Genomic DNA, 12,790 nt, shown 5'->3' on the forward strand with positions numbered 1-12,790 from the left:
AAAGAGGTGCTTTGCATTGCACTTATGAAGCATTTTCTTCATAATTCAATTCATTAGAACAGCTGCCTTTATTCAGGCATGGATAGCTGTTTTGCAAGTTGTTCTTAGAGAGGGCATAGGAAATGTCCTGAAGAAAAACAAAAAGAGCTGCTATTAAGGCAAAGATCAGACAAATGGGACTTTTTCCAAGAAACTAGTTTGAGATTCTCAGACACATTTGTTCCTAATTCAAACAAAGATAAAGTGCAAGATTTTGTCACTGTATCTCAGGGGTGTCAGACTCAGGGGCATCAAACCAGATCCGCGGCGTACTTAAAGATGGAAATGGCAAAGGACCAGCCTGTGGTGCCTCATGCCCTCCACACCCTTTTCAGCTTAGGCGGCCTCCTGCAACACTTTGCCGGCCAAAACAGGGCGCAAGGGGGTGCATTTGGCACCCCCATGCCTCGTTTTGGCTGCCAAGGTGCTGCAGGAGGCATCCATCCTGGCTTCCTTCCCCAGGCTGGCCCGCAGAGGAGAACTACAATGCTTATGCAGCCTTGAAGAAATCCAGTTTCACACACACACACACACACCGGTTCTAGCTGATCTAATAAAAGTAGTTTTAGAGCTATAAGCATTGCTTTCTTAGTTTGGTCAACTTCAGAAGACTTATTGTTCCTCGATGATTCCACATGTGTGCATGTACAGCAATTTTGCTTTGTGTCTGCACCCAGCAATATGCTGTGGCTGATGCAGATTCATGCACAGCCAGCCAGGAGAAGCCAATGAAGTAGCAACATGAATGTGAAAAAAGACAGAACTGCTGTAATCTTTCAAAGGGTAGTATTCAGATCCCCTATGTTAGAAAGCACTTTACAGGATTTGCACAGTCCTACTGGACACTGTGGGAATAGAATGCTAGACTATATAGGTCAGTGATGACGAACGGTTTTGACACAGTGACGAAAAGGGAGCATACACCCTCATCTGGGCCGCAATCTGGAAGAACTGCCCAGCTGAACTTCTGTTTCTGGTGCGCACATGCATGCCGGCCAGCTAGTCTTCTGGTTATTGGCTCACATGTGTCCGTGACAATCAGCTGGCTGGCGCTCATGCTCACCCCAGGAAACGCAAGACCAGCTGTTTCAGTTTCTAGCAATGCCATACACATGAAGGCCAGCTGATTGTTGCAAGCACATGCCAGCCAGGAACCCAGAAGAGGAACGGGCAATGCCGCTTTGGGCACATGTGCCATAGGTTCACCATCACAGATATAGGTCTTTAAGTTGATCCGAGTTTATTTTATCTAGAGTTTATTGTTCTTAGCAAAGTTGGATTATGGTGTCTCTGATGAGGCTTTTGCTGTTTCTGAATCCTTACTTGGGAGGGCTGAGGAGATCATTAGTAAATGATGTCATGACTTGGCTGGGATCAGTTGAGGCAGCGAAGGCTGGTTTATAATATAAACACTTAAAATGTTTATCATAGGTTTTGCCATTTTCCATATTTGTCAAGTAATCTTGAAGAGAATGAAAGGTTTTCTGGTACAGCATAGTAACTAGAGAGATTTCCATAAAAAGGCACAGAGAATGCTTTCAGGAACAGAAGATTTCTCAGTTGGCAGTGGCAAGTGAGGCCTGACCTTGTACAGAGGAAAAAAATGTCTTAAATCACTCCCTGTTGGGAATATGAAAGCAATCCTAGTTGCTTGCAGCTCGCTACTATAATTTTATTGCTCAATGGCACATACTTCTGTGCAACTGAAGGTGGAAACATAAATTATGTAAGTGAATATTAATGCATTTGAAAGTAAAATGCTAATGTCTTCGAATTCAATGTAGCCGTTTTACTGATTTCTACAAAATTTTAATGTGCCAGGGCTGTATTCAAACTATTTGATTTCAAATAACAGAGAATATATCTCTATCAATGCATAGAAATTTTAGGGTAAAACATATATAATTTATTTTATCATAGTTATAAATATATATTGCTCTTTTAATCTGAAGTCTGTTCAAATCTATAAGGAGCTCCATCTTGCTGTATGCACCTGTGATTTTTTTTAACCCAACAGTCTTTCAGGGTTCTTACTCAGATAGAAACTGGTGCCCAGGTAGGTTTTGAAAATGTCAACCATATACAGTTGGGTACTTGCTAAACTGGCAACATCATCAGTGATGTGAACTTCATGGACAGTGGGATATATCAGGGACGTACACTCACTAGAGGCAGGGGAGGCAAGGCCTCACCAGTCTCCTCAGGAAAGGAAGGAATTTTAAAGATTTTTTTTTTTAAATAATTAAGGCCAAGCTAGTTGCTACCAGACTTCAACTCACAGTGATTTGGAGTGTATATAGTGTTTAAGTGTAGGAGGAGGCCAGAGAACTCGTGGCCTCCTTTGCATAAGGATTTTTTTGCCTTTTAAGGGTTAGCCAAGGGTTAAAAAGCAAAAAAAAATTATATGCAAATGAGGCCCATAGTTCTCGGGCCTCTTCCTGCAGAGGGCACGTGGTGGCTCTAGGAGCCACTATCCTAGCCTGCCTGGCCCTGGAGCCTAGCTAGACCGAATCTGGAATTTTGGCGTAGCTGGAAGGTATGTGGGTCAGAGAGAGGGGGGAGGAATTCAATTTATTTGTAATTTAAGTAATTGTAATTTGTTTTTATTGTGTGTGTGTGTGTTTCTTTCTTTCTTAACTTCACTCAAACAAACTCTCTCTTAATTTGAGAGAGAGTTTGCTTGAGAAGAGAGGGAAGGAGCAAACACAGGGAGGGGAGCCTTGTTTGTTTGAGAAGAGAGGGGCAGCCCTCTCCCCCCCATCCTGCTCTCCTCTTCCTTTCCTCCTCCTCCTCTCCCTTTCCTTCACCGGCTGCCACCTCGCCCCCTCCGCCTCCTCCGTCCCCCCCGCTGTGTCCGCCAGGCATCTCGCGTTTATGGCAGGCATAAACGCGAGACGCCTGGCGGACACAGAGGTGGGGATGGAGAAGGTGGGGGGCGAGGAGGAACCGTGGAGGCGAAGAGGGGTGGGGGGTGTTTGCAGCCCTGGTTCCATCTTCCAGCAGCCCCAGGAGGAAAGGCGAAGAGGGGTGGTGGGTGTTCCAAGAGGCCCCTTCCCCTTTTGGCACTCCGCAAGCCAGGCCCGCAGCGGCAAGAGGATCCGCTCTGCTTCTATCGCCCCCCCCCCGCTCCAGAGAAGCCAGCCGGGCAAGTCTCTGCAGCCCCGGTTCCAACTCACAGCAGCCCCAGGAGGAAATGGGCCAGCCCTGCTTCCCTTCCCAGACTTTCTGGCAGTGGAGGACAGCATTCCGCTCCCTCTTCCAAGCCCCAAGTGGCCAGCCTTTTGCCTCGATGGCTCTCGCTCCAGCCTTGTCCGGGCTCCTCCTCGGCAGGCCTGCCGGAGCTCTGGGAGAAAGCGACGGGAGCAGAATGCTGTCCTCTATTGCCGGAAAGTCCGGGAGGGAAGCGGGGCTGGCCCGTTTCCTCCTGGGACTGCTGGGAGAGGGAACCGGGGCTCGTGGAGACTCGCTCGCAGCCGGCTTCTCTGGAGCAGAGGGGTGATAGAAGCGGAGCGGATCCTCTTGCCTCTTGGAACACTCCCCCAACCCCTCTTTGCCTTTCGCCTCTGCGGCTCTCGCTCCAGCCTGCTGCTGGGGGGTGGGTTGCCTCACCAGCCAGAAGCTTCACCGCACGTCACTGGGATATATTATATCCTGATGTGGCCCTTTCATTGCATGCATGCCTTAAGTTACTGATTAGGCCTACTGTCACCAGATCTTTTACTTGTTGTTTCTACCTTCCTCAGTTTTTTCCCTCCCTTTTTTATTTTTTATTTTGAAACAATCTATTTCTTCATTAACAACATCCTATCTAAATTTTAGGGCCTGGAAGCAAAGAGATAGTTGAAAGTTGGACTCAGTAGTGTTGGACTCAGTAGTGATGGCAGAGTTGGCTTACTTTGTTTTGTACATTTTATTTCCATTACTTCGACTGTCTCTTATTTAACTAATAAAACAGCTGCATGTTCACAATCTGTCAAGTGCTATAAGCTCAGGAAAGAAGAACCACTTGAATTTTTAAAAAGATCTTTATTGCTGGTAGAGTATTCTAACAGAATCTTGAAAGCCTATCAAAGTGACTCTCTCACTCAACTTATACCTAGTATTATTAAAGCAGAGTTGCTTTGCATCTCTTTGTCATATTTATTCCTTTATAAGCTTAAGGAATATTTTTGAACTGATTTCAGCTATCTTGTTTAACTGTTTAGTTCCATACTCCATGCTCCTAGAATCTGGCAGGCATTCCATCATTTAAATGTAACTGGTTGGACACTTAGATTCTCCTGTTTTTTTAATACTAGTGTAACATTGTCATTATGTGAAAATCAATGGTTTGGAATAAACTATTCAAAATAAATAGAGAGAAACATTGAATATATAGTGAGTTTTTTCAGTTTTTCAGTCTATAACAGTTACATAAACGAATTTCTTTTTGAATATGTTTTTATTTTATTGAAAACAAAATTAAAATAAATTGCCATGCTTTCCATAAGGAAGGGACAAAGGTTATCCAAAACAACATATATCGAAAGAAAAGGAAAAGAAAAAAGCAATTAGAATCCAGAAAGGAGTTGAAATAAATCATCATTCAAGACTAATCAACAAGTAAACATATTAGTCAAAATATCTTGGTCATTACAGACTGTAAATGAATTTTATTGTGCATTTTAGAAGATTTGGGTGAAAAGTAGAAACAATACTTTCTGTCAATTATAAGACTTTTCAAATATCTTATAAAATCTTATATATTTCTTGTTTATAACTGAACAAATAAATATATCTCAAAAACTGGCAGTCTTTGCAAAATATGCTGAAGTGTATCAGCATAGAAAAATTTTGTTTTATTAATTACTAATTTCTCTTTTACAGCTTCTCAGTATTTGAATAGACCACATCATGCGTGAGTACAAGCTAGTGGTCCTTGGCTCAGGTGGTGTAGGCAAGTCTGCTTTGGTAAGTTTAATGCTCAGTAAAAAGCAAAGTTTCTCACTTCTTCAAGAATTTGATTTAAAAAAAAAGTGTATTTGGAATCTTCCAAGTTTGACCCTTGATACAATAGTCAAGATGTTTGAATTTAAAATATTCAGAAAAGAGATATTTCTTAAGTAGTTGCTTCTATAATATTCATATGGCAAAATTCTGAATTGAACTGAACAAGAAAACTTAGAATATTTACATCAAGGTTATCTGATTTCCATTTTCATGTGAGCTTCTATATCATCTAGAATGCCTGGGAATTGATATTTGCTTAGTAAACACATTGCCGCCTTAAAGCTTTTTCTAATAACCAATTTCTAAATTATTATGTATGTAAACTCAGCAGTGTGTGTGTTTGTGTGTGTGCGTATATTTGTAATCTCAATACATTAAACATCTTTAAACATATATGAAGTTGTTACACTTTTTTCTTGATAAATGAACCTTGTACCAAACTTTGTAATATATTTTAATTAAAATTTGGAAGAAGTACCAGCAACCAAATACAATAAAACAAGTGATCGCAACAAATCTAGAGAAACAATTTGCCACCCTTAATTTAGACCAATGGCATCTGTGTGCATTTTGAATGAAACAGGTGTTTTTCACAAAATGTTGCGCTTTGAAATAAGGACAATACAGTAGGTTATAACTGGAAAGCAACAGTCAGGCTTTGGATCCGTGCTAGATGCTCTCTGAGCACTTAATTGCATCTCTTGGACTACCTTTGATTTTTAATGTAATGCAAGGTAGATAATTAAGTCCCAATCTCCAGCATTGTAAAGGGTTTAAGAGCGTTTTGAAAAGTTTATAGTTAAAACCCATATTGTATTTTTAGTTAACTGAAACTGAATTGATGCAGCTGAATATTGTTAGAAGCTTAAAATACCACAGTTTAGATGCTGATAAACACTGATGCTTACTTTAAATTCTAAGCCTTAAATTACTATGCCTCCATGTTTACTTTACTGCTCTTTTAAGTATCATACACATATGTAGCCTTGAATAAAAAAAATAATATGTTTGGTGTTGGCCTTCTAAAAGGAGTGGATTAGATAGTGTAGGTTTTTGTAACATTCTGTGACTAATGATTTGTAATGCTGAAATAGATGAGACTAAAAACTGCAATGGTAAATCTCTTTTTAGTGGTTGTCCTCATTATCCTTTAAAGTAATAAAATTAGAAAGAACTGATTCCCAAACAACCTTTTCTCGAAAAGATTGTGATCACAAAGCAAGTGAATTTAAATTGATGTGTTATACAGTAGATAGGTATTTTTAAAATGTAATCGATTTGAATCATATGGAAATCATTAATTTAAGAAGACTGAGTTTAATTATATAGATCCTATTTATTCACTAGTCTGGAAGTTTCTAAAATTGTTTCTAGTACTAAAATGGATTCTTGATTTTGTGTGTTTGTGTTTTCAGGACTTTTGTATTTCCACTATACTTTGAAAAAAGTTGTATTTGAAAAATGCATTTTAAAGATTCTTTTTATTAGAAATAACAATCACTGAGCACAGAATTCTCTTTTTAAAATACAGGGAATTTATGTGCAATACATTTTTATACTAAAATCTTATACTTTGGCCAGATAGATTTTTTAGTTTCTCCTTGGCATTCTTCTTTATTGTTCTTTTCATCTCTGCACTCAAAAAAGTCCCTCCTTGATTGATCTCTTTTTATTATATTTTATTTAGTGGTGACAAAGTCAATGTTAATATTGTTGAAGCTGGCCTTGCTGGATGACCCTGGGAAAAAAAGCTTTATTTTTCACTATTAGGAAATAGCATTAACTTATTTAATTCTGATAAGATGATAGAAAGTTGCTATCATTAACCCACAACTTTATTAGGCACTCTACTGAGAGCTATACTTGCTTGGTCTGAGTACTTCCAGATGTGTACATTTGAAAAGAAGAATTTTCCAATTCACATAGTCATTGCTAAGACATCTGAGAGTTCAACGTTGTTATCGGGAGGATATTCTGATTGAAGAGGGCTGTTGAAAATAAAGATAACATAGTCTATTTTTCTGATGTACTTAGCTTAGTCTATGTAGTTTTGATCAATATTCAGTATAGTCCCACATTTTGGATTAAAAAAGTGAAATTTAGTATTTTGGCTTCACAAATGGTAATACTTATCTGGTTTTATGTTATAATAAATCTACTTGACATTTTGTAAAGTTGTAAATTCAGTTCAGGTTTCTTACATGTTTAAGCAGACTCATCAGGAAGACAGTATTTAAAGATACAGCAAAAGAGAATCCAGAAATAAATTGAAGCAGAATTTTTTTCTGCCAGTTACCGTACTGACCTGTGATTGTTCCCTATCTACCAGTAGCTTTTGACTCCATCCAGACACATCCACACTTAGAGAACTGCTTCCTCTCATATATTCCATTTTGGATCTTGAGATTATCCTTGAGGATTTATTTTTTAGTTGTTAAGTGAAATAAGGTAATAAAAAGAAGAGGAACTACTACACTTTTATTTTGATTGCATCTTCTTGGAGAAGAGCATACTTAGTATATGTAGTCGTCCAATAATTACGACAAGCAGGATGGATAGGCAGGATTGAATTGGTGGACTTGATATATCTTGATTTCACCAAAACATTTAATAATGTACATCAAAGATACTAATTAGCAAATTAGTTGAATCAGGATTGGATATTCACAATTAAGTGGATACATAAAATATTCAGTATCCACCTGTGCAATTTAAAAGTTGCATAACTTACTCCAGATTCCTACATATGAAGGCATGTATTGCTGAAATAAATAAGTTATTCCTATAGCAACTCTTACTTTTTGTTTCCACTTCAAATTTTAGATTACAATCTCCTTCAGGAAGAGATTAGTTTTCCTATACTCAACATAGCACTAAATGTGCTAATGGTGATAAATAATAATAAGCAGTTGCTTACAAAAAATATTCTACTTGGCTAAATTTAAGCCACAGTACCACAAGTCTTTACCGTTCCTCTTATGCAATTATGCCTTTGATAAAAATATAAAAATATGATATAATTAATAAAATGCATGTTCTAAATAATTAAAATAACACTGATGCATACTCTTCTTTTGCTATTTGAAGGAAAGCTATTACAACATACGTATTTACAGAGTAGCTGCACTCCTGTATTTAGAACACTGGCTCTTTTGCAAATGGCTTAGGCAAGTGAGAATTTTCTATAATTCTGTGTTTCTTTGGCAATAAATAACTATGTTCGAATCATTTATCCTATGTCCACACTGTACTTCAATCTAATTATTTGGGTCATCTTCCCCATTGAAGTTAAAAAAAACTAGGATGAGTTACATAAAAACAGCTTAAACTGGTGTTCATTTTGATTATATATTGGGAGACCTTATATATAGGAGACAGTGTAGGTTGAGCTAGACTGGCTAGTATGTCCGTTGTCAACCCTCCCTAAACACAATTGCAAGAAAGCACCTATGAGCATGAAAAGTATAACATTGGTTTCTTGCTTGTTAAGAATTTTCTGAAGCATTCATCAGTTTGTTGAATACAATGATGTTTTCTGCAATTAGACTTTCAAATCTGAAACCATTTATTAGGAGCAATAGTACTTCTATTCCTTGTTCTCAAGAGAAATTTTGCAACTAAACAAAATGGGGTTTTATTTAAGGATGTAGTAATTATTTTTCAGTCACTGCAGAAAAAGCTCACTCAATATAAAGGGAAAACACCCAAATCCTATGCTTTTGAATTATTTTCATTTAATTGTGGAAAGCAAAGGATTTCATTTTTAGAGTTAATGCTTGTTCAAAAGTGAGAGAGGCCTATTTTGAAAGCTGTTGGTTGGCCTTAAATGAATGTAAAATGGTGGTGGTGTGTTTATAATATAGCTCATTGACAGTAGTAAAGTTGCTGAAAAATAGGAAGATTATAACAAAGGGTAGCTTAAGTCCATTGGAACCTTATTCCAAATTTCTCATTGTTTACATTTTTATTTATGGATAAGAAGCACATATTGCTTCAGTAATGAACTCTAATTTAAATTAGAACTTCTTTATGCACAACTATCAGAATCTAGCTTCCTATAGTATCTTTTTTGACTAAAAGAATGAGAGAACAACAAGATAACATACATACATACATACATACATACATACATACATACATACATACATTTAGTGTCACAACCCCTGGTATGCCCCAATTATGGGAGGAAGCTAACTGCTTCCATTATCTGTCAATCGGCTCGTCACAAGAGTCCATCACGACATATACATATACATATACATATACATATACATATACATATACATATACATATACATATACATATACATATACATATACATATACATATACACACATACATACATACATACATACATACATACATACATACATACATATATATATATATATATATATATATATATATATATATAGAACCAGCACAAATATAACACTATATATATATATATACATATACTTAAAGTCACAACCCCTGGTATGCCCAAGTATGGGAGGAAGGTCACACTTCCACTCTCTGTCATTAGGCTCGTCACAAGAGACCATCCAGACAGAAACCCAATATTTTTTACTGTTGCCTTTTTTGTTACATTTGTTATATTTATGCTGATAAATAAATAAAGGGAGACTAGTATAGATCTATTTCAAGCTATTTAGCTCTCATCAGCTAGCCATACCCAAGTTTTTTTTGGGAATCGAACCTGTGCTCCATTGCCTCCCAGGCAGGGAGTTAACCTTTTGAGCTACAGAGAACGACTCCTTTATCAGCCAGTTAAAGTCAGTTGTGACTTTAAGTATATACCTCCCACCCTGGCTGGCTGATAAAGGAGTCGTTCTCTGTAGCTCAAAAGGTTAACTCCCTGCCTGGGAGGCAATGGAGCACAGGTTCGATTCCCAAAAAAAACTTGGGTATGGCTAGCTGATGAGAGCTAAATAGCTTGAAATAGATCTATACTAGTCTCCCTTTATTTATTTATCAGCATAAATATAACATATATATATATATATATATATATATATATTGAACCTTTTGGCCTTACTTCAGGTTTATTATTTCATGCCCACTTATCTGTGAGCCATGATTGTCAACATATGCCTTGATTCTGAAACATCACATCTTTAATATATCATCTAATAAGTGTATCTATTTGTTTGTGTGTGTGTGTGTATGTGCATAATACGCACACATATATTGTGTTTATACATACATACATACATACATACATTGAATTTCCTAACCCTAACCCTGGCTTAGTTTACACTATATGCTTTACGTGTAACAAAGTACCTGATTAATAAATTAGAGTATCCACAATGGAGGAAGGTCAAGGTAAAAGGGGGAGAGAATACATGGGCACTTAGTTAGAATGACAGTACATCTATATTAAACCATATTTCTCTGTCAGCATATATTTTATTCCTATGAGGTGCATTCAGAATATGTGTCCTTTATTACTAGAGCTATTTCAGTCGGGGTGTGTGAAAGAGAGAAGGGGGGGATATTGCACTTATATAGAAACATGGAAATGCTCTACAGAATTAATCCATGAGCAAGTCACAAGATAACCTTGGACATTGGATATCAACTGTAATCATTTCCGACCAGGCCATGAAGGCTTTTGAATTAAGAGAAAATAGTCTGATTGATCAGTATTGGAATAGTTTAGGAACCAGTATGAGAGGAGTTTAACATACGCTAAAGGAATTCAAGCTGGTTGCCATAATTTCTTACTTGAAAACAGACTAGTTAAACTTTATAACTGGACTAGTGTCATACATGCTTTGAAAAGTAAACCCATTCATATGTTTTGTTGAACTCATGAAATATATAAATATATATTCTTCTAGACCTTGGAGCATGAAATGAGATTCAAATAACCAAACTTAAAACTGTATTATTACTTGAATAGTCTGTTGTAGGTTTTTGGCTTCAGGCAACTAACTGAGGATATGTTTCCCCTTTCCTTATTTTCTAGACTGTGCAGTTTGTTCAGGGAATTTTTGTTGAAAAATATGACCCCACAATAGAAGACTCTTACAGAAAGGTAAAATACCAGTTTTTCAAATGTTATGTCAAATCATACCCTTTATTTTAATCAATGAACTTATACATTTCATGCCTTAACTGAGATAAAATTAACTTACAATGATCAATAGTTCCCTGCAATACAGATTCTGATTGTAGATCATTGGTTCTTTATAGTACTATACTTCTACTATATATTATACTATGCTATAACTATAAACTATACCTATAATTAGATTTCTTTGTTTTTATAAAATGATAAAGATATGATCTGAACTAGAATCATGGCCCTCAGGGAAAAAACCCTTGATTCTTCTTCCATTTCATTTCACTGTAAACAAAAACAGATATTTGCTCAAAAAGGGGTGTTGGAGCAAATTATACTCATAAGATAAATAGATTTAGCAGTGATTTGTTGGTAGAAAGTGAGGAATGGTCTTTGAAAAAATGGCTCAATCAGTACTGTGTGAACTGGTTTTTCCTACTTTTGTAGTTTCTGAAATAATCAGCCATCTTTCCAAAGCCTCTTTCCAAAGAGTTCATTATTAGAAGCCTGTTGCAGCCACATATGTTAATACCAACAATTCCATGGAATGAAATTAGAGTTAATGCAGGCATATTTTACAATATCAGATGAAATATGTAAATCAGAATTTGTTAAAGCTATTTACTTATAGCATATTAATATATCATGTTTATGTGACCTGAAGATGAAATTTAAAATGGTTCCACCATAAAAGTATAGCGGTTTTTTTTTAAAAAAAATATCTCTATGCTTACAGTATTAGTGTACTCTCAGCTAATTTTCAATTGAGTTGAAGTTATTTGGGGAAAACATTTTTTTCAGTATGTGAATTTTCAACTTGTATGTGAATTTTCAACAGTATGTGAATTTTCAACTTGTAAAAGTAACACAAGCTAACTAATTATATGAAAGGTTTTTTATACAAAGTATGTGACTTATATTCCCCAATTATAATTATTGCAGTAATTTGTAACTACAAGCCACAACATTTATAAAACCCACAAGGTAGATAAAGTCCTTTATAATTTCATTTCAGACATTTTTACTGGTGATTATAATACATGTCAACACTGTCTAATAAGAAACTTCCAAAAATGAGTACAATTGTCCATTTGGATAAGTATTCTAGTAAAGCTTGACATATGAATAATCAAAGACATGCTTTAATATGTTTAATTTCAAATTGGCAACCTGTGGTAAAGCTAGAAAAAACTGTTCTTTGTTTTACAAATATTAGATATTGCTAAATGAAATTGTCTCAGTAAGTTCCTGCCAAAACATATAGAAGTTTGGCAAAGATTGGGTTCATCCAATGCATTAAACCATAATATAGCTTTTTTGGTTTCATCTTAGTATAATTGTCTCCTGTGTAGTTGGGAAGCTATGGCTAATAGTGTATTGTGCAAAACTTTGTATTCAGTATAACATAGCTAAACAAACTGGTTTAGAGTAATGTGCAAAGCACACTACTAAAAACCATGTTGTTATTCTAACAAATTGGAGAATTTGTAGAATAACAAACTATATTGATTAATCTGTGTATTTGTAAACACCTGTGATCATGTCTCACTATAGTTGTGGTCTAAAGCACTGAATTTTTATGTGTCTTGTTCCTTTACTTTTCAGCAAGTGGAAGTAGATTGCCAACAATGTATGCTTGAAATCCTCGATACAGCAGGGACAGTAAGTACAAATCTATAATACATTTTGAA

The 12,790-nt window shown here is 36.2% G+C and overlaps 1 protein-coding gene across 4 annotated transcripts in view; it reads left to right on the plus strand.

Moving 5' to 3' along the window:
• The window catches only part of RAP1A (RAP1A, member of RAS oncogene family), a 94,572-nt gene that overhangs the window by 65,265 nt on the left and 16,517 nt on the right, over positions 1-12,790 (plus strand). For all 4 annotated transcript variants that reach the window (XM_032218357.1, XM_032218355.1, XM_032218354.1 and 1 more), the window contains 3 exons: positions 4,906-4,989; positions 11,004-11,072; positions 12,705-12,761. In XM_032218357.1, coding sequence (XP_032074248.1) covers positions 4,933-4,989; positions 11,004-11,072; positions 12,705-12,761 — 183 coding nt within the window. In that variant the 5' untranslated portion in view covers positions 4,906-4,932. The remainder of the gene's footprint in view (positions 1-4,905; positions 4,990-11,003; positions 11,073-12,704; positions 12,762-12,790) is intronic.

The sequence above is a fragment of the Thamnophis elegans genome, chromosome 5, assembly GCF_009769535.1.
Source record: "Thamnophis elegans isolate rThaEle1 chromosome 5, rThaEle1.pri, whole genome shotgun sequence".
NCBI lineage: Eukaryota > Metazoa > Chordata > Lepidosauria > Squamata > Colubridae > Thamnophis > Thamnophis elegans.